Here is a 25,149-nt window from a genome sequence, read left to right as displayed (position 1 = left end):
TGCCCCGATAGGAACGCCCTGAGAGAAGATTTAACCAACCAGGGGGAGTTCCGGGGTTTGTGTGACCCCTCTAAGAACTCCTCCCACTGCCCTCTACCAATCAGGAGGGGCTTCAGCCACTAGAGAGCACCCTGAGAGGAGATTAGACCAATTGGGGGGAATTCTGGGGCTGGGTGACCATCCAGAAGTGGTTCGTGTGACCCCTCTAGGAACTCGTCCCACCACCCTCTACCAGTCGCGATGGGTTTCGGCTGCAGAGGACTGCCCCGAAAGGAGATTTGACCAAAACAGGGCAGGTTCTGGGATGGGGTGACCACCCAGAAGAGGGTTGTGTGACCCCTCTAAGAACTCCTCCCAATGCCCTCTGCCAGTCAGAGTGCAGCACCATCACCACACAAGTCCCAGAGCTGGACAGAGGAGGCGATCTCTTACCAAGAAGACATGTTTCAGAAATTGTGGAAAGACTGAGAGAAAACGTGGACTCCTTTACCACCCCCCTGAGAACTTCAGACTTTGTTTTAGCCCCATGGACCTTTGGACTTGTGTGGAGAAAGTGCTACAGCAGCAACAGTTCCGAAGAGGATGAGGAACAGCCGAGGGGATTCCTTTGGCCCAGCCATTGATGGATACGCCAGAACCTGAACCCAAAGCCCAACCATTCATGAGACACACCAGTGAGCATGGTGGCCTCTCGTTGTCCACCACCCTGGAGGAGGAAGGCGATCATTGCTTGGGGGAGTTACCGGCGGACAAGCTGAATGGAAAAGACGTCGCTCAGGTAAATGAATGATTAAGAAGCGACAGCTGATGATGAGGTGTAATGAGGTTAGGAACCTGGGGTTCTTCTTCGAGTGATTGCTCCTATGCATTCCATGTAGGTGTGCGCGCCGCGCGTGCACGGCTCTTCGGAACATTTTTACCCTAGCAACTCCGGCGAGCCGGCTGGCGCCCCCTGGAGTGGTGCCGCTATGGCACCGGTTATATACCCCAGCCGGCCCGTCCGCTCCTCAGTTCCTTCTTTCCGCCCGTGACGGCCGTTGGAACAGTGGAGCACAGCTTAGCTGACCTCCACTTCCTTAGCTACTCGTAGTTTTCTCTCGTTATGTTTATAGTTATAGTTAATTTTCTTTGTTTGTAGAATAGTATAGTGTATTTATTTTACAGGGGTTCGGGGTTTATCCCCTTCCCTTCACCCGGTGCCGGGTCCGATGCCCGGTCCACAGGGTTTTCTGATGCTCGGCCGGCCATAGGCCGCTGCCGACAAGAGAGCCTCTCCTAAGTGCCTTGAGGGATCTCACCTCACAGATAAGTGCTGCATTTGTGAGGCCTTTAATCCAAGAACAAAGGGGAGCGGGGCTTTCGTCTTAAACAGCTCCTGAGGCAGGCAGCTCTTGCTCCTCCACTCTCGGCGCCGAGCACCAGTTAGTCTTCCAGGCGCGCTCCCTCGGCAACGGATCGCCGGTACCGCCAAGGCCTCTGGGCACCGACCGTCGCTGGCTCTGACGTACCCTCGGCATGGATCCCTCTCCGGGAGGATGAAGAGGCACAATATCCTTGCTGCGACCGAGCTGCCAGCTCCGCAGCCGAGCGCTATGCTCAGTCGGATCGCCCGGCACCGATGTCTGCCGCGGCACTGACAATATCCACACCCTTAACTCCGGCCAGGCAAGAGCCGTCGAGTCCGGTGCTGGAACGCTCCCTGGTGCAAACCGTGGTCGAGCTCACCCAGAAGCTGCGTCCGAGCCGCCTGCTCCGCAGCCGAGCGCGATGCTCGGTCGGTTCACCCGGCACCGAGGTCTGCCGCGGCACCGACAAGAACCGCACCATTAACTCTGGCCAGGCAAGAGCCGTCGAGTCCGGTGCCGGAAAGCTCCCCGGTACGGACCGTGGTCGAGCTCGCTCTGAAGCTGCGTCCCAGCTGCCTGCACCGCAGCCGAGTGCTATGCTCAGTCGGATCGCCCGGCACCAATGTCTGCCGCGGCACCAACAATACCCACACCATTCACTCCGGACAGACAAAAGTCGTCGAGTCCGGGGCTGGAACACTCCCCGGTACGGACCGTGGTCGAGCTCACTATGAAGCTGCGTTCGTGGTGCGAGCTATGGTCAGGCTCACTATTCCTTCCACGCCGGACACTGTTGCCATGGCGAGGGTGCTGATTGCAATGGCAGCATCTGCGCTGCCTAAACCCCCGGCACCGCTGGTGCGGGTTACATAGTCAATGGGCAAGCCTGCCTTGATCAGACCACCCTCCGTCGGCACCGCAGACCGGCACCGTTCACGATCGCGGTCCCGCAGATGTTCTCGGTCCCGCCACCGAGCTAAGTCCCGACGCCGCTCACAGTCTCGGCACCGTTCTCCATGTCGGTACCAGGAGTACTCGCGGCACCGGTCAGCGTCCCGTTCGCCGGTCCGGTACACTCAGCACCGATCCAGCTCCCGGCGCCGCCCCAGGCACCGGGACGCCCATAGCCACTCCTGAACATCGAGCCTCGCGCTCTCGGTCGACCGCCCGGCACAGCTCCGGTGGCGGGTCCCGTTCTCGGTACCGGTAGGTCTCCCGGTACTGATCCCCGGTGCCGCATCGAGCGACGTCAGTTAGAGACGGGGACTCTACCAAGGGTTTTTCAGCTCCTCCAGGGCCATCCAACCACGCATCAGTGTCGTCCCGTGCGGACACTTCATATGCGTAGTACTCTGTTTTCCGAGGTGCCCTCCAGAGTCTTCCAGGAGACCTATCACTGGTCATTCTGGACGCCTTGGGTGTACTACCACGCCAGAGGCATACCGGTGATCCCATCTCGCTCCGTTCCCTCGGAGGTCTGGGTGCCAGAGGCGACAATTAGTCGTCCCCCTCCGAACGGTACAGAGCAAGCCCCGGGTCGGCACCGGGCTCCCAGATCCCACCGGATCAGGAAGTCGTCCAGGAGCTCGAGCCACACAGGACCCACTTGTCTCTGGCCTTTCTTCTTCCTCCTCCCCAGATGAGGCGGGGGCAGGAACATACCCCTCCGGCCCTCCTCTAATTGAAATGCAACCAGCCCCTAAACCCAAAGAGGCAGGGCGTGTGGTCTTACTGGGCCGTACGATGTACCCGGAGGGGGCCCTGCAACTTCGTGTAGCGAACCAGCAGGCCCTGCTTAGCCGCTATTATGGGTGGCAGTGGCAAATTTACAGAGTCGATTCTTCGGAACTCCCGTCAAGAGTTCGATGCCCTCCTGCAGCAAAGGATGGAGCTGGAGAGAGCTTCCCTCCAGGCCTCGTTGGACGCAGCTGACTCCGCTGCCACGACTCTGGCCTCGGGTGTTGCCACAAGGAGCGTTTCATGGCTCCAGTTATCGAGCCTTCCCTCACAGCTGCGGCACACTATACAGGACTTGCCCTTCAACAGCACAGGCCTGTTCTCTGAAAACGCTGGCCCTAGGCTGCAAAGCCTAAAGGGCAGCAGGGTCACTTGGCGATATCTCTCTCTCGGCATGCACATGCCGGTGATTCAGCGCCGACGTTTCCGTCCCCAGCCTCCGCTCTTACCTTGCGCCTTGACAAAGTCAGGACTTTGCCAGCGGGCGTGGCTTACAAGGTCGTGGGAATCATTCAGGACTCCAAGGGAGCCGATATTAGGGTCCTTCTGACCACCAATGGGGCAAAAGCCTACCCATCCTCATCCCTCCTAAGGACCCCTCTCACGAGCGATTCCTCTGGCAAGAGGTGCGGACGCTCCTCTTCATCGCAGCTATACAGGAGGTACCTAAGGGTGAAACCTAATCCCCAGGCGAAGGGAGGTCTCAGACCTTTCCTAGACCTGCAGGAACTCATCAAGTCTCGATGCAGATAAGTTCCGCATGGTACCCAGGGGGACTGTCATCCCATCCTTCGATCCCGGAGACGGGTGCGCCGCCCTCGATATGAAGGGCGCGTGTTTTCAAGTCGCCATTTTCTCCTCCACACAGAAGGTACCCTCGGTTTGGGGGCCTACCGTCGTTTCCAGTGTACGGCGCTCCCGGTTGGCCTCTATGCAGCCCAGGTGTATTCAAAGTGCATGGCTGTTTGTCTTCGCCGCCGCCGGATACACGTCCTCCGTATCTAGACGAGTGGCTCATTCGCAGGACCACCGGGCCCAAGTTACCAGTCATGTGGGCATCGACACGGTCCTATTCCTGGGTCTAGGCCTCATGATCAATAGAAAAATCCACTCTGATTCCCACACAGGGAAGGGGATTCATTGGGGCCATCCTGGACTCCAGACTCGCCAGAGCCTGCTTACCTCAGCCTTGTTTTCGGCCGAGGGTAACAATTGTACAAGGTCTACAGACCTTCCCACCAACTTTGGCCCGCACTTGCCTAGGTTTCCTGAGCCACATGGCTGTCTGCACGTTTGCAACCGAACACGCCAGGCTTCGCCTCCGTCCACTTCAATCGTGGCTCACCTGGGTGTGCCACCCGGGTAGAGATAGCATACTCGTGGTCGTCTCGTTCCCCCCGAGCATCCTAGGCTCCCTCGACCGGGAGTCAGCGCCCTCCCTGGTGTATCCAGGGATGCTGTCCTATTCACCCCTCGGGGTCCCTCAGGACAGACACCCCATCTCTCGGCTGGGTGCTCACCTGGCTCAGTTTTCGCACTCACGGCCTTCGGTTGGCGCAAGAGCTGGCCTTACACATCAATGTCCGAGAGCTGAGAGCGGTCTGCCTTGCATACCAGGCGTTTCAGCTGGCGGATCGCCTCAGCAGATCCTCCCTGTCTCACAAGTGGTCGTTTCCTCCGGACACTATCCATTCCATTTCCGGAAGTGGGTCTTTCCCCGCATAGCCCTCGTTGCTCTCACGGGATCGAAAAGAGAGAGACGTTCTCCTCATTCCAAGGCCTCTCCCCAGGCTCGGTCTTGGAGGATTTTCCTGAGGCCCTGGATCAGCCATCTGCCGTACGCTTTTCCACTGTTCCCGCTGGTTCACAGGGTCCTGCTAACACTCCGCAGGGACAGAGCGCCCCTGATCGTGATCGCTCCAGCGTAACCCGGGCAGCACTGGTACACCATGTTGCTACACCTGTCGGTAGCCAACCCTCTTTGCCCAGACCCCATGACGCGGGATCACGGCAAGCTTCACCACCCGGTCTTGTAATCCTGCACCTCACAGCAGGGCTCCTGCGTGCCTAAACCGATCCGAGTTACGTTGTTCTGCCTCGGTTCTACAGGATTCTCCGGGGTGGTAGAAAATCTTCCACTCGGTTAAGGTATCTGCCAAGTGGAAGCGTTTCTCCTGCTGCTCCGAAACACGCAATGTTTCTCCCGCCGAGGTCCCGATCCATTCCATCTGGTTCCTCAGGGCTTGGAGCGTTTATGCCCCCCCCCCCCAGTGGGGCCCCGCCATAAACCTGGGTCTTCAACCTGGTTCTAACCAGTTTTTCTGACTGCCCTATTCGAGCCAATGTCACCATGCTCATTGATATACCTGTCCTGCAAGACAGTTTTCCTGTAGCCTTTCCTGCGGCCAGACGAGTCTCCGAGCTTCAGGCTCTCACAATGGACCCACGGTATACTGTCTTCCTCGAGGACAAGGGCAGTTATTACCACGTCCGATCTGCCTCCCTAAGGAGGTGTCGGCCTTTTCTATCTACCAGGATATCTCCCTTCCGGTCTTCTTCCGAAGCCACTCTCTTTGCACAGAGAGCAACAATTGCCCTCCTTCGACATCCGTAGGGCGTCCGCGATCTATATCTAGCGGACAGAGCCCGCTCGTAACGCCCCCAAAACCTTCGTCGTACCGGCATACCAGACGAAGGGCATACCTGTCTCCTCCTAGAGGATTTCATCTTCAATGATGTTGTGCATCCGCACCTCCTGTGTTTTGGCCCATGTTCCATAGAGCCACCTTACTGCACATTCCACTAGGGCTCAGGCTTCTCTGTGGCCTGCCTGGCTCACATACCCTTTCAGGGGATGGGTCGTGCAGCTACCTGGTCCTCGGTCCACACCTTGACCTCATTGGTCCAAGAGTCCAGACCTGATGCAGCCTTTGGCTCAGCAGTTTGCATTCTGCAACATCTAACTCCAACCCCACCGCCTAGGTAAGGCTTGGGAATCACCTACATGGAATGCATAGGAGCAATCACTCGAAGAAGAAAAGACGGTTACTCACCGTAGTAACTGTTGTTCTTCAAGATGTGTTGCTCCTATCCATTCCAGACCCGCCCTCCTTCCCCACTGTCGGAGTAGCCGGCAAGAAGGAACTGAGGAGCGGACGGGCCGGCTGGGGTATATAACCGGCGCCATAGCGGCGCCACTCCAGGGGGCGCCAGCCGGCCCACCGGAGTTGCTAGGGTAAAAATGTTCCTGTAGCAGGGTGGACCCTGCTCCGGGGTTTTAAGGGGTTAAAAGTGGCCTGACAGAGCTGGGCTGATTGGGAAAGTGGCTGCAGCTGGAGGCCACGCCCCAAACTGAAGCCCTGGGGCTTATAAGAAGCAGGGAAGCCAGAGCCCAGACAGTCTCTCTCTGCCTTCAGAGAGGGATGGGCCTGGCTGCTTATGAGCAGAGGTAGAGTACCTGGGTGAAGCAGGGCTGGGAACAGGCGGAGGAGCTAGGGAAGCTCCAGCCTGGAAAGCCCCAGGCTGCGGCCTAGCAAAGGGCCACGGGTACTGGGGGTTGCAGAGGGCAGCCCAGGGGTAGGACAAAGCAGCAGGTCCAAACCCCTATTGCCTGTGATGAGTGGGCTGATACTGCAGTCTGCCCCAGGGTGTGGGGCTAGACCATGACTGTCAGTGGCCACTACTGAGGCAAAGTGGGGATAGGAGGGTGGGGGTTCCCCTGGGAGGGAAGACCCAATTATAGTAAAAGGGGCACCGGGTCCTGGGGGGGACACGGCGCCGATAGTAAAGAGGGAGATCACCGGCCTGCAGAGGGCGCTCCGCGCTGAAAAAGAGTTAATTCCCGGAGAAACCAGCAGGAGGCGCTGCGGCGGTGAGTCGGCCCGTTTACAGTTCCGAAGAGCCGTGCACGCACGGCGCGCACACCTACATGGAATGGATAGGAGCAACACATCTCGAAGAACAACAGTTACTACGGTGAGTAACCGTCTTTTGTGTCAATCTAAATAACAAGCAGTGAGAACTTACACTTGTTTCTTGTCTGAGCCAGCTCGATGATGCCTTTCTAGAGGACCCAGAGGCCCTGGACAACATTGTATCAAGCAGCAAAGATGAACCGGGCCCGCCTTGTTTTTGCTGAACGCCGCTAAAAATTGTTGAAGAGGACTTCAAGGATGAAGGTTATAAGGAGTTTAGGAGAAGGTTTGGCATGGAACTCGCTGAGCCAGTGCCACACTGTGAGCGTAAAAATTTATGTGGACTATTGTATGCATTGCTATTTATGCTGTGCTTAATAACTGTCTTAGGGAAAAGCTTTTTGAAGATTGTGAGGGCTATGTCATAGATGCCCCAGCCCAATGGCACCATGACTGTGAGATTTGGACTTCAACTTTATATGTAAATTTGTAAATTTAAATATGTAAATTAAAAACATCTATTGAAAAGGGTTTTGTGACTATATGTATTTCTGTTAGAAGGTCTCTGGCCCTTAAGTGAGCTAAAAGTTTTAATGAAGCCTCTTGGTTTGTTTTCAAGAAGCTGTATGTCTTTTAAATTATAAAAAAATGGTTTGTGGGAATCTAACTTTTGTGTTTTTGTGTAAAAAAGACCCATTTACAGCAAAAAGCTGAAATGTATGTTGTGGGAGGAGAAAAATCCTAAAAATGTGTTTATAGTGTAACCATTCTGCCATCAGAGTTGGCAGCAACAAGAGCTGCGTTCAGTTGCTAGGAACTCCATTCCAATCACACAATGCAAAACTGGCTCAAGCCCTCAGCCAGTGGGGCACTGATGCTCCCCTACTACAAGCTAAAATCATCACTTACTGTGTTAAGCAGTAGGGAGGACTCAGTGCTGGTTCACCATTAGCCCAAAGTGAATTCAGCTCTGCAGTCTGTAATCAGACTCCTCATGGAATCAAAATTAGCACTAACATTTCACAGTGGAGACAGGAAGAAGAGATGGAATTAGTGTATGGGGCCCACCAGGTACAAATACCTGTCCCCAGCCTCTCTCAATTTGCTGAGTTTTGGAACCCACGTCCCTTGCCTAGCGAATGCTACTTAGTTGACGGCGAGTCCCTCTGTCATAAAAGGCCAAGTACAGTTCCACTGTCCTTGATTCACATAATCAGGAGAACAACACTTTATTCTTCCTGCCTCAATAACAGAGAAACTGGGGATCCCACAGCAGCCAAAGTGACCATTTGGGCTACTATGGGCTCATGCTAGGCGGGGTGGGTGTGCCTGTGCAAACGAGATCAACCCCTGACGTTCTTTTCCACAACTCACCACCAAATGTCAGGGTAGATCTCATCCTGACTCTGCTTACAACAGTAAAACAAACAGGGATGGTTCAGACATGTGTTTGAGTACAATAGAGTTGACTCAGCCTGTTGAACCGAATGGTTTTAACCACACCCCCACTGAATAGCGAAGGTAACTGTGACTACTTATCCTTGTTGCCATAGGGATAAATTTGATTGGTGTGCACCCATAGTAAGGGAGGTGGGTGGATGAGTTCTGATTAATATGAAATGAAATAAAACCTCAGGAATTTGCAGATGCTATTGGACAGTTTAAATATGACCCCTGGAGTTGTTTGAATGCTATGGGTCACTCTTTCTAGCAATTCAAAGCCATTAAAAGTTTAAATTAATATATTTACAACAAACAAACACACACACACACTCCCCCCCACACAAGGGTCTAAACCAAAACTGAACTGTTTCAAGGGGTCACAAACCTTCACCATGCTACAGAACAAGCATTTGCGCTAATGACAATCAAACATTTAACAGCTCTGGGGGGCTTATTATGGTTGTGATACAATCATTTTATTTCAACCCCCACCCCAAACTTCATGCATGTAAGAAACATGTTTTAAAAAACAAGCCCCAAAGAGATGTATTGATATCTGCAAAAGGTCCCCATTTGGGAAAGGGGGGGGGGGACAGTTACATTAAGGATTGGGGATTTACTGTTTAATACTGTAAGAAGGCCCTGCAGAAAAATGTATTTTAACTAAAAGAAAAAATGTAGCCAAAAGCAGCTCAGTTGTGCAGACAGCTTAATTCCCCCACCCCAGCTCCCAAAAGGGAATGTTAGGAAGGGGCCTAAAGTCCTTAAGTCGCTAGTATTTCAGAGCTGTAGCGATCAAATCAACCTGCTGGCTACTATTTTGAAGTCCTTTTGAAACAAAGGGTTAGGATGGTATGAAAACCTCAGGTATTTTGGAGACTGTTTTTCTGAACAGAATCTCTTGAATGGCTGCTGGGCTGCAAGAGGAGGTATGCTCCCTGTTTTAAACTCAGAAAATATATATTATATAATATCACTCGTTGGCCATGCTGTCTTAGTAAATAATGATGCTTATGTTTATTGCAGTGTTTAGCATGGAACTAGTAACTTTAAATTGCATTTCATCACCAGCCCAAGGTAAAAACCATTGTAACTCTAGTTTTGCTTAATAACTTCAGGTACTACACAAGTTGTGTAGGGATTTGGGGCTAATACTAACTAACAGTTTTTGCTTGTTCTTTAATCCAAAGGCCCAAGCACACGTTGAGGGGGACAGAACAAGCATGTACCTGCAACACTTTATCCTATAGTAGAAGGTAACTTTCTGAAATTGGCTTTTAAATATGTGTGGGTTTATTGAAAACTATTTTGTTGCAAATTGTATTTTAATCTCTCTCTCTCTCTCTGTAAAACATAGGTGGGATTTTTTTTAAGAATATGGCTGCAGACTGATGGTAATGGTGTGTTTCAAACTAACAGGGTGTTGTTGTTTTTAGTGTGCAAAATGTGTTTTAAACTGGATTTTAAAAGTTGATTTTAAAAGCAGTTTGATTTTTATTTTGCAAAATGAGGTGTATTTAAAAAAAGTTTGTGGGTTTGTTGTTTGTTGTTTTAAAATGGTAGAAACAAACTTAAAACTCCTGTTTGTTATACAGCCTGAAATGGATTATTTTGTTTTAAAGCTATGACTTTTTAAATAGAAAAATACCCTAATGAATATTTTATTTTTAAGTTTACAAGACAGTTTCATGTGATTTATAACAACAACAACAACATTGTCTGCTCCACAAACCTACCCAATACCAGCAGTGTGAGAGACCCTAACAAACTCTTTCAGTACCTGTTTTCCCCCCAACTATAAGGTTTCATCCTGCAAGTTTATCGATGAAACAGCATGAGTGTCTTGGAAGGACCCAAAAGACCGGTACTCTGTCTCTGGAAATACCAGTGTTTTCATAGCCTGTTTCACCATTGCTTATGCCCGCATAGAACTATACAACCTGCTAGACAGGTTGCAAGAGCGGTGCCTGTACCATGACACTGACTTGGTGATATTTGTGAAAAGGGAGGGTAACTGGAATCCTCCTCTGCGGGATTATTTAGGCAAGATCCCCCCAGATCAACACATCACCGAGTTTGTGCCGGCATACGGGCAAAAGCTGTCGGGAAGAAAGGCCTGCATGAAAGTCAAAAGGTATTACCCTGAACGTAGCAAATTGTGTAAAGATCAACTTGGACAGTTTGAAAGATCTAGTTCTGGACTATTGCATGGGCCTATGAGAAAACCCCTCCAAAAAGATAGAGGTGCAGCAGCCCTCTATCATAAGGAACAAAAATCAGTGGCAAATAAAGACAAAAACCCTTAAGAAAAAACAGAAAGTCATTTCCACCAAGAAGGTCCTAGGAGAAGGGTTTAAAACCCTGCCCTATGGCTTTAAAAATGGATCTGAGGTGGAAACAGCCCTTTTCTGCCATTCTTGTGGGGCCTAGCAACTGTGGGAAAAGTTACTTTATAAAAAATGTGTTGGATAATGCCAAACAAACATTGTCTGTTATGCCTGAGAGTATTGAATAACATGGCTATAAAAATCATTGCAAGATACACGTCTGGGCTTGTTGAAACATGTTCTAAGCAAGGCTAGATATGCCCAAGAATTTAAATTTAGTTTTTACAAAATTCATCACCATCCAGTCAGTTTTGCACTAAGTCGTTAGAATACAATTTTAAAATCCAGTCAAAAGATAAACCCTTGCTACGATTATGTAAGAAAAACACGCTGTGATCGCTGCAGGCAACAGAGTGGGGGTCTTGTAGTTGTCTATTGTGAAACACATTGTCTGTGGCATTTTTGTTTAAAAATTTCATAATGCTTTTAGGAAACAACACGCTATTGGGGGGGTGGGTGCCCGTATGAGTCAAAAAACTCTCCACGGTTACACTTTGCCAGATACAACGTGAGCCAGTGTTCACCGGGTTGGTTATGTGAATACATGTTGACCACCAAACCTAAGGGTCTCTGAGACAGCTTGCTGCCAGGGAGCCAATCATAAGGGAATTCTTTTTTGTGTAAGAGGTCGTTGATGAGACACGTGAGAGCTGCACGGTGTCCATGTTCACATATAGTCAAGCAGAACATTTCTCCTCTGATTTATCTCTATGGCGTTGTCAAAAACCCCATACACAATCATATTGACTATGACAGTTAAAGCCATCCCAAAATGTATTTCTGCTCTCAGGTTCCAGGTTTTAAACAGGGAACAGTGATTGGCGCATTCCTGGTCAGGAGACAGGTCAAAGGCAAACAAGGTGTAACTCCGTGCAAACTCCTCATGGTTGATTAACAGAGAACGATCTTTCACATCTTTACTAGCTGTCTGTACCAGATTCATGTAGGCTCTCACGCAGTGTTCTGCCTCGAAGTCGGTTGCAGAGGCTTGGTTACGGAATATTCCACCCACGCCAGCCCCATACATCCAGGAAGGGCCTATCCCACCTGGGCTTTGTAATAGTTCCTGTAGATGGTGGGGTCGCTGTAATTTTTTAGGATTGCCTAATGTTTTGCTTTTTAGAAACCTCGCTCTCTCCGGGCATACAGGTGCATCTTGATGATCACCTTGCCAAAGCAATACAAGACGTGGCTGTTCTGATCTGTCTTTATTTCAGTGGTAATGGTATCGATGTGGAGTTTTCTGACAGGAATGTAATAAGGTTTATCGTAGGTGATGGTGACAAACTGGTTGTTCCTTCCTCGGACAGGGACACAGTGCAACAGGGGAACAGAAAAGTCCCCCACAAACTCGTGTTCTACAATATCTGTGAACAGATGCAAGAAATTAAAAGCCCTGTGATGTCTGCTGAGAAGGGGAATTTTTGGACTCTGTGCTTGGGGCCCAAACCTAGAATGTTAGCTAGCTCCCCGCTGATAGAAAACATACAAGTAAAATCGGCGGATTTAAGACTAACTTTTCTACCCCCAGGGTCGTAGTTCATGACCACCTCAGGCGGTGTGGGATGACGAGCCACAGTACTGTTCATATGATCCAATAATTCAGGTATGGATGAGTAATAACCTTGTAGTAGGATAAACTCCATGCCACACCTGCAAAGGTGATTTCAAAAGGGGTGTCTTTGTTAGGTAAGGTAATAATTGGAGATATACCAATCTCCTAGAACTGGAAGGGACCTTGAAAGGTCATCAAGTCCAGCCCCCTGCCTTCACTAGCAGGACCAATTTTTGCCCCAGATCCCTAAGTGACCTCCTCAAGGACTGAACTCACAACCCTGGGTTTAGCAGGCCAATGCTCAAACCACTGAGATATCCCTCCCCCCCAGTGTTGACAGTGTTCCAGCTGTGTGGGTATTGTATTTCCACTAACCCACCTCCCAGGCTCTCCGGAGATCCTAGGGCTTAATTAGCCGTATTGTAAAGTTCAAGCTGGTGTTCTAAGGAAAAACTGCAGAGCTGGCATTGCTGGGCAACGTAATGTAGAACCCGCTGTCGCTCATTTTTCTCTCTCTCTGTCTTTGCAGGAGGAATCTTTGTTTGTTTGTTTTATCCATCTCTAAATGTCACAGAGTTGAGAAGCTTCCACCCAGCTGTTAAACTTATCGCCTCCCTCAACCACTTCACCAGTAGCTGCTTTTTTCTCCCTTTTCCTTTATCTGCTAGAACTTTTTCGATCCTGTAAATCCTGTCTTGTTTGGGGTTTACTTTTTGTAATTCTTCAGGGTAAAAAGATCCAGTAACTGTCTCACCCTCGTAATCTTTTAATCAGTATACAGGGCTCTGGCTCCTGGTTAAGGCTTCATCCACTATAAATAGGTCATCAGTAAACGTCTGTTCATAACCTTTTTCAAAGGCTCCTTTGACTTTAGATAGTCTCACGTGGTCGCCTTTTCTAAAAGGGGCAACAACCGATTTTATTTTAAAACCATCTCTATAAACTGTTTTCCATATCTTCAGAGAATGTGAAGGATTAACATCAGCAGGTCTGGTACGTATAGTTCTGTGAAAGGTCCGGTTGTCATTCTTTATAAAGTCAGATAACACGTCAATGTAGCGAAAAGTGTTATGGGCTGTAAAATATCTCCACCTCCTCCACATCTTTTTAAAGTTCTGTTAAATTGCTCCACTACCCCTACTTTGACTTCATTATTAGTAACAAAATGGTGAACGCCGTGCCGTTTTAACAATCTGCTAAAAGGTTTGTTTAAAAATTCTTTCCACCGATCAGTTTGTAATTTTTGAGGCATGCGGCCTTCACTAAAACTAGCTTTAAAGGCCTTGGATACCTCACCATTCATCTGGTCTTTTAGGCCTAAGGCCCAAGCATATTTGGATAGAATGTCTATCACCGTTAAAAAAACCAGGAGTACTTGTGGCACCTTAAAGACTAACAAATTTATTTAAGCATGAGCTTTCGTGAGCTACAGCTCACTTCTTCGGATGCATAGAATGGAACACACAGACAGGGGATATTTATACATACAGAGAACATGGAAAGGTGGAAGTATGCATACCAACAGGCAGAGTCTAATCAATTGAGATGAGCTATCGTTAGCAGGAGGAAAAAAACTTTTTGAAGTGATAATTAAGATGGCCCATAGAAGGTGTGAGGAGAACTTAACATAGGGAAATAGATTCAATATTCGCCCCAATAGGAATGCCCCGAGAGAAGGCATTCCCCTGAGAACTTCAGACTTTGTTTTAGCCCTGATATTCAATATTGAATCTATTTCCCTATGTTAAGTTCTCCTCACACCTTCTATGGGCCATCTTAATTATCACTTCAAAAAGTTTTTTTCCTCCTGCTAACGATAGCTCATCTCAATTGATTAGACTCTGCCTGTTGGTATGCATACTTCCACCTTTTCATGTTCTCTGTATGTATAAATATCCCCTGTCTGTGTGTTCCATTCTATGCATCTGAAGAAGTGAGCTGTAGCTCACGAAAGCTCATGCTTAAATAAATTTGTTAGTCTTTAAGGTGCCACAAGTACTCCTGGTTTTTTTTTGCGGATACAGACTAACACGGCTGCTACTCTGAAACCTATCACCGTTAAGATGTACTTAAAGCCTCTGTTGTGTTTGGAGAACCGGTGCACATCTACCAAATCTGCCTGCCATTGCATGTCCACATCTGAAACAATGGTCTTGTTTCTTTTAAAATGTATTTGAGCCAGTTTGTGTAAAGTGAAAAAATCTGATCTGAAAGCTAAGCTGTTACCTGTCTTCTATTTAAAGTTTTACTGTGCTTTTTGGCCACTCGAACAAGAGGATTCCCCCACCAAAGCTCCCAGCTTCCCTGGGGATGTAATATATTTTCATTAACAGAGCTGTCTGTGAAGACAGGACTGTTCCTGGTACCGTCTTTTACTAACGCAAGTATGGAGGGGGATACAGTCACAGGGACACATTTAAATAAGTTTAATTAATTGCCTGGTTTAACACAACCTTTGACAGCCACCTGTAAAAATGGATGCCATGACCCCTACAACGAAGGACTCTGAGCTGGTTCATTCTTCTATTTTGTCCTTTTCCAGATTTTCCTCTTGAGATCTGCATCTCAGACAGGAGCAAAAACAGCTGATGCACGACAGGGCTACTGATGTGTAAGTTCTTAAAGGCCTCTTGAAAGGCATCATCGACCTGTTGAGAGATTTTCAGACAAAAGACAGTGTAAGCAACCCCCTGCTTGTTCTTAGATTTATGCAATGCCAAGTCGATTTCTAATCCCATTATACCCCCATGATCGACCATCGCTTCTTAATCATTCATTTACCTGAGCAACGTCTTTCCCGTTCACCTTGTCCACCAGTGACTCCCCCAAGCCATGATCATCTTCCAACTTTTGGGGAGGGGGGGTCGTCACACTCATCAGGGTTCTTCACGAGGGTTCAGGGTCGGGTCCCGAGGTATCTATCAATGGTCGAGTCAAAGGGCCCTCCTCGGAACTGTAACTGCTATAGCGCTTTATCCATACAAGCCCAAAGGTCCTCAGGGCTAAAACAAAGTCTGAAGTTCTCAGGGGAGTGGTAAAGGAGTCCATGTCTCCTCTCAGCCTTTCCACAATTCATAAAACACGTCTTCTTGGCAAGAGATGGCCTCCTCTGCCCAGCGCTGGGACTTATGAAGTGATGTGCTGCACTCTGATTGGCAGAGGGCATTGGAAAGAGTTCTTAGAGGGGTCACACGACCCTCTTCTGGGAGGTTCACCCCTTCCGAGAACCTACCTTGTTTTGGTCAACTCTCCTCTTGGGGCAGTCCTCTGCAGCTGAAACCCATCGCAACTGGTAAAGAGTGGTGAGAGGAGTTCCTAGAGGGGTCACATGAAGCACTTCCGGATGGGTCACCCCACCCCAGAATTCCCCCCAGTTGGCCAAATCTCCTCTTGGAGTGATCCCCAGTGGCTGAAACCCATCCTGATCGGTAGATGGCAATGGGAGGAGTTCTTAGAGGGGTCACACAAAGGACACGTCACCTGCCCTGGAACTCCCCCTGATTGGTCAAGTCTTCTCTCGGGGCATTCCTATTGGGGCGAAACCCATCCTGATTGGTAGAGGAAAGTGGGAGGAGTTCTTAGAGGGGTCACATGACACATCTTGCTGCCGGGGTCAAGGGGTGAGGTTAACATTTGATTGATGGTAGGGCCCTTATACCACTGGAGCGCCTTGTTCTGTTGGTCTCCGTTCTGCTTCATTCGCCAAGCGCTCGGCCAGGACAGATGTCACTTATGAGCTCAGTTGCCACCAGCTGGACAGTGGGACTTGGGTCTTTCTCTAGGACCTGGAGAGCTGAAATTACAGGAGGACATAACATTAGTGAACAGACAGCTAAGCGTGATCACAGAACCTTGAAGTACCTGAGCAGAATGATCACATGGAAAAATGTGAAACTGGGCTCAGTCCTTTTATTGGGGGTGGAAAATACATGAGAGATGAATAGGCCTCACTTTTCATATAGTCACCTGTGCCTGAAATAGCTGGAGACTTATTACTTCTGAATACCACACAACAGCAGCTCTCCAATACAAACAAAGCTTTAGGGTCCCCATTGGGTCCCTTCCACGCTCCTAACTGTGGGGAGACCCTGACTCAACCAGAAAGTCATCCACTCCGCTGCAAATGGAATGAAGTCCATTGTTTCAATAGCTTCCACTTTTCAGTTATTTTCCAGCTCTATTCAGGAGCCACTGCCTGAGCTCAACTAAACCTGGAATTTAACACAGGCCAGGTCCAAGCTGGTTTGCGCATGATACAGGGCACCTACTGGAAGCAAAATTGCTGGTGGGAAATTTGGGGTAGCAGAAAGTGGCTACTTCTTACTTGGGGAGTCCACAGAGAGCCAATAAAGCCCAAAGTGTGGAGAGCACCGGCTGGGGAGGGGGCATTGCCAGGACAACCAGGAGATGCACTGACTCATATCACACCTTCTGCAGCTTCCTCCTTCAGGGGAAATTAAGGCTGACTTTCTACTGGGCAAGAGTGAATTTGTCCTTTGATGTGTGGCTGATGCACTTTGCACCAGTGGTATCGGTTACTGCTGCTTGTCAGCTAAATTCCTTTATAACTCATTAATGAGCAGGACTTCAGCTGTATTTATCACTTACACATCAGCAGATGTTCCAGGTCCAGCCATTTCATACGCTGAGTGTCTGTGTGTTCCAGGATGATGCCTAAATACACAATGTCAAATAAATAACAACAATAACAATAAAACCTTCCCTTGTTGAGTGCAAAGTGATATTAGCAGCCCCTAGATAGGTCTTTGCGGTCTCCTACTGTGGGCCTAAGGGTGAGCTGTGGGCAAGAGGATGCTAGAGCAGTTTAGAGTCCACACTGAAGAGAATGAGAGAGACATTTTTTAAAAAGAATGTTTACATAAAACCCATTTGCTTGATGAAACAGTCTGTGCTCCTCTTGCCACTGCAGTCAGTTATTGGAGACATACTAAGATAGTGTTTGGTCTAGTGGTCTGAGCAAAGGACTGGGGCCAGGAATAAGCGAGTTCTAAGCAGGGATCTCACAAGGTGACTGATAGGTGAGCCCCAATGCCTGCCTGTCTCACATGGGTGTGCTAGGGAGAAGAGGCCACAGGGCCAAACAGGAGGAACCTAATGCTTCCTTGACAAGGTGCTGTGGCCAGGAAGGTGAAACAGCAGGCGCTATGGGGAGGTGGGCTGCTTGCCCCCCAGTGATGAAGTCGCAGTGAGGAGCACTGAACAGCACTGGGTAGGTCTGCACTTTGAGCTAGGGGTATCACACCCAGTTCAATGGGACGGGCCCACACTAGCTCTGACAGCGCTAGCATTAGAATGTAGCTAAGGCAGCACAAGCCGTGGGAGGAGCAGCCACTGTGAGAATAGACTTTGGGGTTTGGATGGGATCATACTTGGGGTGGTTAAACCTCCTGCTGCTCCTGCCGCCGCAGCTACTCTCTATTTTTAGCACAAAGGGCTAGTGCGGGTGTGTCTCATCAAGATGGGAATTATACCCCCAGCTCAAAGTGTAACCATGCCCTACGTGACAGTGTCCCAGGCACTACTACGAAATGACTGCACCGTGCTTCCCCTGCAACAATCCCGAAGCACTTTATAGCAACTAATGAATTCCTCCGACCACCATCCTGGAGAGGTAGGGACATTAACATCTCCATCTATGGGTGGGAAGCTGAGGCACAGAGAGATTAATGGCAGCTCAGTGCTGCACAGTGGGATTTTTTCTGTCTCCCTCAATGGGAATATCAAAAGGGACACTGGGCATCATCTCTCACCAGCTAAGTTGGCGGCACCTGCCCGGATCCCTTCCCAGCTGCTACTGAAGGACGCGATGGTTGTGCTATACAAGTTCTCCAGCAGTTCTGCATTTTCTTTGGCCTAGAGGAAATCAGGGACACATGAGCTCTCTCTGGCTAGAAGTGCCCTTTGACTGCCAGCACATGCTTTTATGAACCACAGGTAAATAAGAGCAAGAACAGGTGGCTGGGTAGAAGTGGAAAAAATGGGAATCTGGGGCAGATTTACATTTCCCATCACCCTCCAGTCAATAATCTCCTACAGTTCAACAGCTCACTCACAAGGTGTCTGCAAATGTCCACCTGGAGCTCTTCAGGCTTCAGCTCGGCTCTGCCACCAAGGTGCTTATTGATCGCATGTTGGAGTCTCTTCAGTCCCAAAAACGGGAAACAGAGGTGAAATGTAGCTCTGCATTCCTGAAAAAGAGCGTCACACCATTGACTTGTTCCCTACCGAGTGCTATGTTCAGTCAAAGGGAACTCATCTGCGTGACTGCTCATCTATTCCAGGACAAAAAAGGATTCATCTGGATGTGACTGGCAGAAACATGCAGGAATGACTAATAGAGGAGAGAGCTTCCACTGAAACCTGGAGGTAGCATCAATGTCTTTTGGGAACAGATATACCGATGAAAGCTGCTTCACCAGGCACAGCTGTGGTCTCTCCTCTGTTCTGGGGAGGCAGGGGCCTGGGGTGAAGAGTCAGACAGGAACAGAGACCTGTAGGGGTCAGACCCATGACCTATCCTGGATTCTGGTGAGGCAGCCATGGACCAACCTGGCTGGAAGTGACTCAGCAGGAGGGCAATGAACTGAGGGGAGAATTTGGGCCTCCACAACAAGCAGGAATAGCAGTGCTCCCCTGGCACTGGGAGGAAGATTCCTTTGCCTTAGTAAATAAGTCACTGTTGGTCTTACCATTGAAACCTCGGGGCTTGGGTCTTGCAGGTGCAGCAGAAGTATGACCCAGCTCTTTCGAACCTGCTCAGCGAAATAGGCCTTCCATTTTTTCTTTGTCAACTGAGCCAGGATGCCAAATAGGACAAAGGCCACTGAGCGAAGACCATCATTCTCCTACAGCCAAGAAAGCCCCACAACTTGGTAAGTAAGGGACAATCCCATCACGCACCTCACACAGCCGTCTCTTCTACGCTAAAGTAGAGTGATTGCAACTACAGCTAGTCAGATAAACTTTAATTAACCAATTTTTATTCGAATTTTCTGATTCATGAATATATTTTAGAGACAGTTCAATTTTGATGAAATTCCTCCAGAAGCCAGGCAGGGTCCTTAGAAACCTGCCTGGTGTCTTGCCAGTACACCCATCCAGCTCCTTGGCAGCCAATCTAGCAGGCTGACTGGGATCATAGGCTTCCAGGCTCCCAGCTTTGGGGGGAAGGATAGCTCAGTGGTTTGAGCATTGGCCTGCTAAACCCAGGGTTGTGAGTTCAGTCCCTGGGGGGCCATTTTGGGAACTGGGATAAAAAGCTGAGGATTGGTCCTGCTTTGAGCAGAGGGTTGGACTAGATGACCTCCTGAGGTCCCTTCCAATTCTATGACCCTGGGGGTCCTAGCTCTCAAATTTGCAACTCCTTGGCACCTCTAGCTCCCAGAGTTTCCTGGGTTCCCAGCACCAGGATAGTCTGAGAGCAGACTGCCCCGGGCCAAGGCTTCCAACAGAGCTAGGTTGTGAATAGTAATTCTGTTTCACAAGGAGTTCTGAAGTTTGGGGGAGGGGTTCCCACAAATAGGAACAAAACCAAAATTTGAAATCTCAAAAATTCTCTGCAAAACAGAATTATCATTCCAACCCTCTCACATAAAAACGGTATAGAGCAGGCCCAACACTTTCTATTGCACTCTGTAACCCCCTTTTCATGGTTATCTAGCTACCTAATCTAGTATTCAGACTTTCTTTGAGGTTCTCAGTGGCAATCAAGAACAGAAGGGTGAGACTGTGGGAGCAGGGATGTCATACCCGTCCTCCTAACGTTCTCCTCCTCCGTAAAATACTTCCCTTCCCTGGGGCCTAAAATCTCTGCACTCTGACATGAGCAATGCCCAGGGAGTCCACATCACACATCGTAAATCGAGTCTAATCAAGATCGGTTGAACTGGGGTTGGAGAGTTCTGTTCACATACATCGTCAAAGTAGGCCCAGATCTGTTCGGTGAGGTCTTTGAAGGAAGAACCGATGTCCTTCTCTTTCAGCTCCTTCAGGACTTTGGCCAGTGCTTTCATGCTCTCACCAATCACGTCAGAACTGAAAACGTCATGTAAGGCCCCGATCAGTATGTCCAGAAGAAACTTCTTGTATTTTTTCACCTGTACAAACATACGACATTAAAGAAAACTTATCACTGATCACACTTCTAAGAACTTTTCTTTAGCAGTTATGAAGTTGTGGGAATTTCATCAACCCTCTCTCCCTCCTGAGATCTATAGCTATATTTCAGACCAGGTGCTAACTACAATGAGCCAAACTCGGTAACATAATACACGTGCATAATCCTATTAGATTTCTAGTTACTTAGATTCCAAGGCCAAAAGGGTTCATTGTGATTATCCGGTCTAACCTCCTGCATAACATAGAACTTCTCTGAAATAGTCTCTGAACTAGAGTACATCTTTTAGAAAAACATCCAATCTTGATTTTAAAATTGCTAGTGACCGAAAAGCCACCACAACAACTTTTGGTAAATTGTTCCAATGATTAATTAAAATTACTATTAAAAATGTACGCCTTATTACCAGTCTGAATTAATCTAGCTTCCTTTTTCTCCATTGAATCTTGTTATACCATTGTTTGCTAATGTGAAGAACCCATTATCAAAATTTGTTCCCCATGTGAGTAGTTATAGACTGTCCTCAAGTCACTCCTTAACCTTCTCTTTGTAAAGCTAAATAGATTGAGCTCCTTGAGTCTATCACTAAAGGTATATTTTCCAATCCTTTGATAGTTCTTGTGACTCTTCTCTGAATCCTCTCTAATTTATCAGCATCCTTCTTGAATTGTGGACATCTGATCTGGACACAGCATTCCAGCAGCACTCACATGAGTGCCATATTCAGAGGGAAAATAACTTCTTTACTCTTCTTCAAGATTCCTCTATTTATGCCTCCAAGGATCATTTCAATCCTTTTGGCCACAACTTCGCATTGGGAGCTTATGTTCAACTGATTATCTGCCATGGCTCAAGTTTTTTCTCAGCATCATTGTTCCCTGGGATAGAGTCTCCCGTCCTGTAAGTATGGCCTGCATTTTTTGTTCCTAGATGTATACATTTACATATGGTTACATTAAAGTGCACATTGTTTGCTTATGCCCAGTTTACCAAAGGATCCAGCTTGCTCTGTATTGACTGCAAAAAAGGTGACTAGGGTATGGGAGAGAGCAGAATTTGGCCTAGTGCATTGTGTGCAACCTCTGTAAACTCTGAGCAATTATTTCCCTTGGATTCTCTACTTATGTTGCATCCTATTCAGTATTCTCTCATACCTTCACAGGCGCCCCATCGACTATATTTCCCAGGCCTCTTACAGCCATCTGACGGACAATGCTGTTCCTATCCTGTGACCTTTCTTCCAAGATGCGCAAGACACTCTTAAGCAACTTCTTCTCCCTGAGCATGGTATCAGTCATTAGCTGAAATAAAATCAACATGTCCATTAGCACCAATATGATCCTTAAGATTGGGAATAGAATTTGAGCCGGCATAGAATACACTAAAAACAACAAGGAGTCCTCCTATAGCCACAGTCTTGTGGATACAGACTAATATGGCTACCCCTCTGATACGTGGCACATAACACACTAACTTTATCATTCCACACAAATGAGAAATGTCTTGAAAACATGCAGCTTTCCTTTTGGGCACTATAATAGGGATCCACTCACCTCTTGAGAGCCCCTTAGTGGCCAGGTCTGGTACCACAGTCCTTTTCTCACCCCTGGTGCACCCTGCCAGCTGACCTCAGTGAGTCTTCTGTGGCTCAGGCCTCTGGCTAAGTCCCAAAGTCCAAATGAACCCCTTCTGGGCTAGTCAAGAACAGTCCCATTGCCCTCACTAGGGTCTCCAGCCCCAACTCTGGGTCCTTGAAATTCTGCTCTTTGTTCAAGCTCTCTGTAAGCATTGTCCCCTTCCTGGGGCTTATGCCACTGTAAGTGGTAGGGGATCCAAGGCCTGCCCATAACTCTGAGTTCAAAACCATGGACCCTGTAAACAGTAGTTAGGCACCGCTTGATTTCAGTTCATTGTTGCTTTTTCCTACCAGCCACTTTTAGCTTCACCCTCACCTCAAGGTTCAAGTTCTTAAGGACTCTCTTCCTGCAAACCCAACTTAAGCAAATGCTGCCAGAATCAAACTCTGGCAATCCCTGGAATTTCTGTGGCCAGAGAGCAGCATCGTTTCTTGCCCCTCCAGTTCCTGGCAGGAACTGACCTGCTAAGGCCCTGCAGCTCCTTTTAGCTGAGCCTGATGGGCTCCGATTGGCTGCTCTCATGAGGCCTCTCTAGACAGACCCAGATTTGTGGCTCTTTTCCTGGGGCAGGGTGCAGTAGGACCATGGGGCCTCTTGTAAGGAGCCTCAAAGCCCAGGAACAGCCCATCCCAGACACAGATCGATTGTTTTCCTTAGAACCAGATGAGCCCCTAAGATAGTTACTTAGCATAAGTGGAAATATGATGCAGATGTTAGAAGAGGGCTGTAGAAAGGGAGGATGGTCCAGCAGTTAACACACTTGTCTAGGATTTAGGAGACCCGGGTTCAAATTCCTGCTCCCTCAAAGACTTCCTGGGTGACCTTGGCAAATCACTTAGCCCTTCTGTGCATCAGCTCCCTGCCTGTAAAATAGGAATAATAGTGCTTCCCTACCTCCCAGGAGTGTTGTGGGGATACATACATACATACATAAATGAGTTTTGAGGTACTCAGATACAATAGTCATGAGAACCTAAGACAGATGTGAATGTATTTGTATGTTGCTTGTTTTATAGTATTAGGACACTAGGTTCATTCCGAAGATCTGCTGAGTGAAACCAAAACCAGGAGCTGTTGGTTAGTATCAGCACTGGGACTTGGCAGAAGAGGTCCAGTACTTCAAACTCTGTCTGTATCTCTCTCAGCCAGCACCTGTGGTTGTGTAGCTAGTATAGGCAATGACAGCAATACAAATATCAGCGAGAGAATGACTCCGAAAGGTAGAATGAAGTTCCTTGTCAGGTTTCCATATAAAGGGGGAACCAGTCTACTATCTAAAATGACAGTTACTCCTATGAACTGAACTGTACAACTCCTTAAAAGAAAGGCAAACAGACAGTGGTCTAATGGTGAAACTGCTCTTCGGAGCCCTGTGTCTTACCTGGGCAAGGAAAGCTGTGCCGGTGATTCGGAAGTTTTCCATTGGGGAATTCACCCAGGGGAGGAGGCTCTGGATGATCTCAAGGGTTATTAGTCCAAATCTTAGCAGACCACTGGAAGGCAAAAAACCGCTTATGGGGTCGATTGCACACTTCAAAAACTCAGCTGCTCTGAGCAGACAGCTCTGATATCTATGGGTGGGAGCTGTGTGTTTCCACCCAGGGCACCCCCCACAAAGCTATAAACTGGAGGTTCCCTCTCAGCCACTCTATTTGCTACTGATTCCCAAGGATAAAATCATGCCTCTTAGATCTCTTACCTCACCAGCAGACACACTCCCTCATGGTGAGTCTGGGGGTTTTCAAGCAGAATCCATGTTTTCTGCGTCCTGAGCACTCTCACCAGTCTCTCATTCCTAGCTTTGGAAAGCACAGATTCTAACGCTTGGACAGAAAACCTGGGGAAAGAGAGGCACAGAACTGCAGCAATCGGTAGGAAGGTGCAGCCTGAACAGAGTCAGGAAGCCCAGGTTACTTGTCAGGTCTGCTGTTCATCGACAGTTCATCCACTGGCAATATCCTGGACACCAGTGTCCCTGGAAGGACTTGATGCCAGGAGGTATGTTTCTGTCTAATACATCTCATATAACTAGTTTTGCTAGGGACAAAATTTTGCAGTCATTTTTCACTTTCTGCAAGGAGTATGGATACTAGCAGAGTACAAGGATATAAAAAAGATACACGATCAGGACCCAAAAACTGGGGGGCATAGAATGTGGTGATCACTAGTGGATATTTTGGGGTTGTATCTCCAGATATGAGGTGACAGAGTGCTGAGGGTATGCACTTGAGTCAGCACTCTGGTCACTATTAGTACTAATTCAGTTCCTTACAGAAAGCCTAATTGGACAGAGGTGTAGCTGATTACGAGGTCAGATTGGGGCTAGTGAGTCATGGAACCAATCATTCCATTAACAGGGAAACTGTATAAAAGGACATGGGCAGGAGCCCTTTGAGGGGAACAGACAGAGAAAGAAACTTGGGTGACCAGATATCCCGATATTTGGGGCTTTTTCTTATACAGGTGCCTATTACCACCCACCCCCTGTCCTGATTTTTCACACTTGCTGTCTGGTCACCCAAAGAGAAACAGAAAGACAAAAAGCTGGGAGAGCCTGACAAAGTGAGCTGTCTGAGTGGAAACACCTTCCCCCCATTTTGGAGAAGAGTTTAGAAAGTTGAGATACAAGATAAAGGTGCTATGTATTGGTAGGGGATTAAATAGACTTCACGTTGGTGTTTACAAGCAAGAAAGTCTCAACGTGGTCTGTGTTTGTAGAAGATGTGGGGGTGCAACACCCCTCTCTGTCACAGCTGGGGGCTCATCAGGGATTTCCCTGTTATCTATGCAAATAGAGAGCCTGCTGGAGAAGCCGGGGTAGAGGTCTGGCAGTCCAGGTGATGGAGGGAACACACTGAAATGGGTGGTGAAGCAGCAAGGAGAAGTCTAGAACAGGGGTTCTCAACCTTTCTGTTTCTGAGCCTCCTCTCACCTCAACAAGCTATAAATACTCCATGGCCCACTCCCAGGCCTCTGCCCTGCCAGGCATCAGA

General features: G+C 48.4%; 1 protein-coding gene across 2 annotated transcripts in view; it reads right to left on the bottom strand.

Annotated features, from left to right (window-relative positions):
• Positions 1-13,060: 13,060 nt before the first annotated feature.
• Positions 13,061-25,149, bottom strand: part of LOC123369691 (maestro heat-like repeat-containing protein family member 2B) — a 30,733-nt gene continuing 18,644 nt past the window's right edge. The window contains exons 11-21 of one of the 2 annotated variants that reach the window (XM_045015591.1): positions 23,856-23,993; positions 23,538-23,649; positions 21,674-21,820; positions 20,317-20,499; positions 19,093-19,248; positions 18,457-18,591; positions 18,154-18,256; positions 16,991-17,056; positions 15,164-16,175; positions 14,432-15,030; positions 13,061-13,729 (exon numbers count right to left, since the gene is read on the bottom strand). In XM_045015591.1, the coding sequence (XP_044871526.1) occupies positions 16,078-16,175; positions 16,991-17,056; positions 18,154-18,256; positions 18,457-18,591; positions 19,093-19,248; positions 20,317-20,499; positions 21,674-21,820; positions 23,538-23,649; positions 23,856-23,993 (1,138 nt within the window). In that variant the 3' untranslated portion in view covers positions 13,061-13,729; positions 14,432-15,030; positions 15,164-16,077. The remainder of the gene's footprint in view (positions 13,730-14,431; positions 15,031-15,163; positions 16,176-16,990; positions 17,057-18,153; positions 18,257-18,456; positions 18,592-19,092; positions 19,249-20,316; positions 20,500-21,673; positions 21,821-23,537; positions 23,650-23,855; positions 23,994-25,149) is intronic. The other variant, XM_045015600.1, reaches the window with a different exon arrangement.

The sequence above is a fragment of the Mauremys mutica genome, chromosome 1, assembly GCF_020497125.1.
Source record: "Mauremys mutica isolate MM-2020 ecotype Southern chromosome 1, ASM2049712v1, whole genome shotgun sequence".
Lineage (NCBI taxonomy): Eukaryota > Metazoa > Chordata > Testudines > Geoemydidae > Mauremys > Mauremys mutica.
Note: the sequence above shows the minus strand (reverse complement) of the source record. Positions and strands in the feature narration are given on the sequence as shown.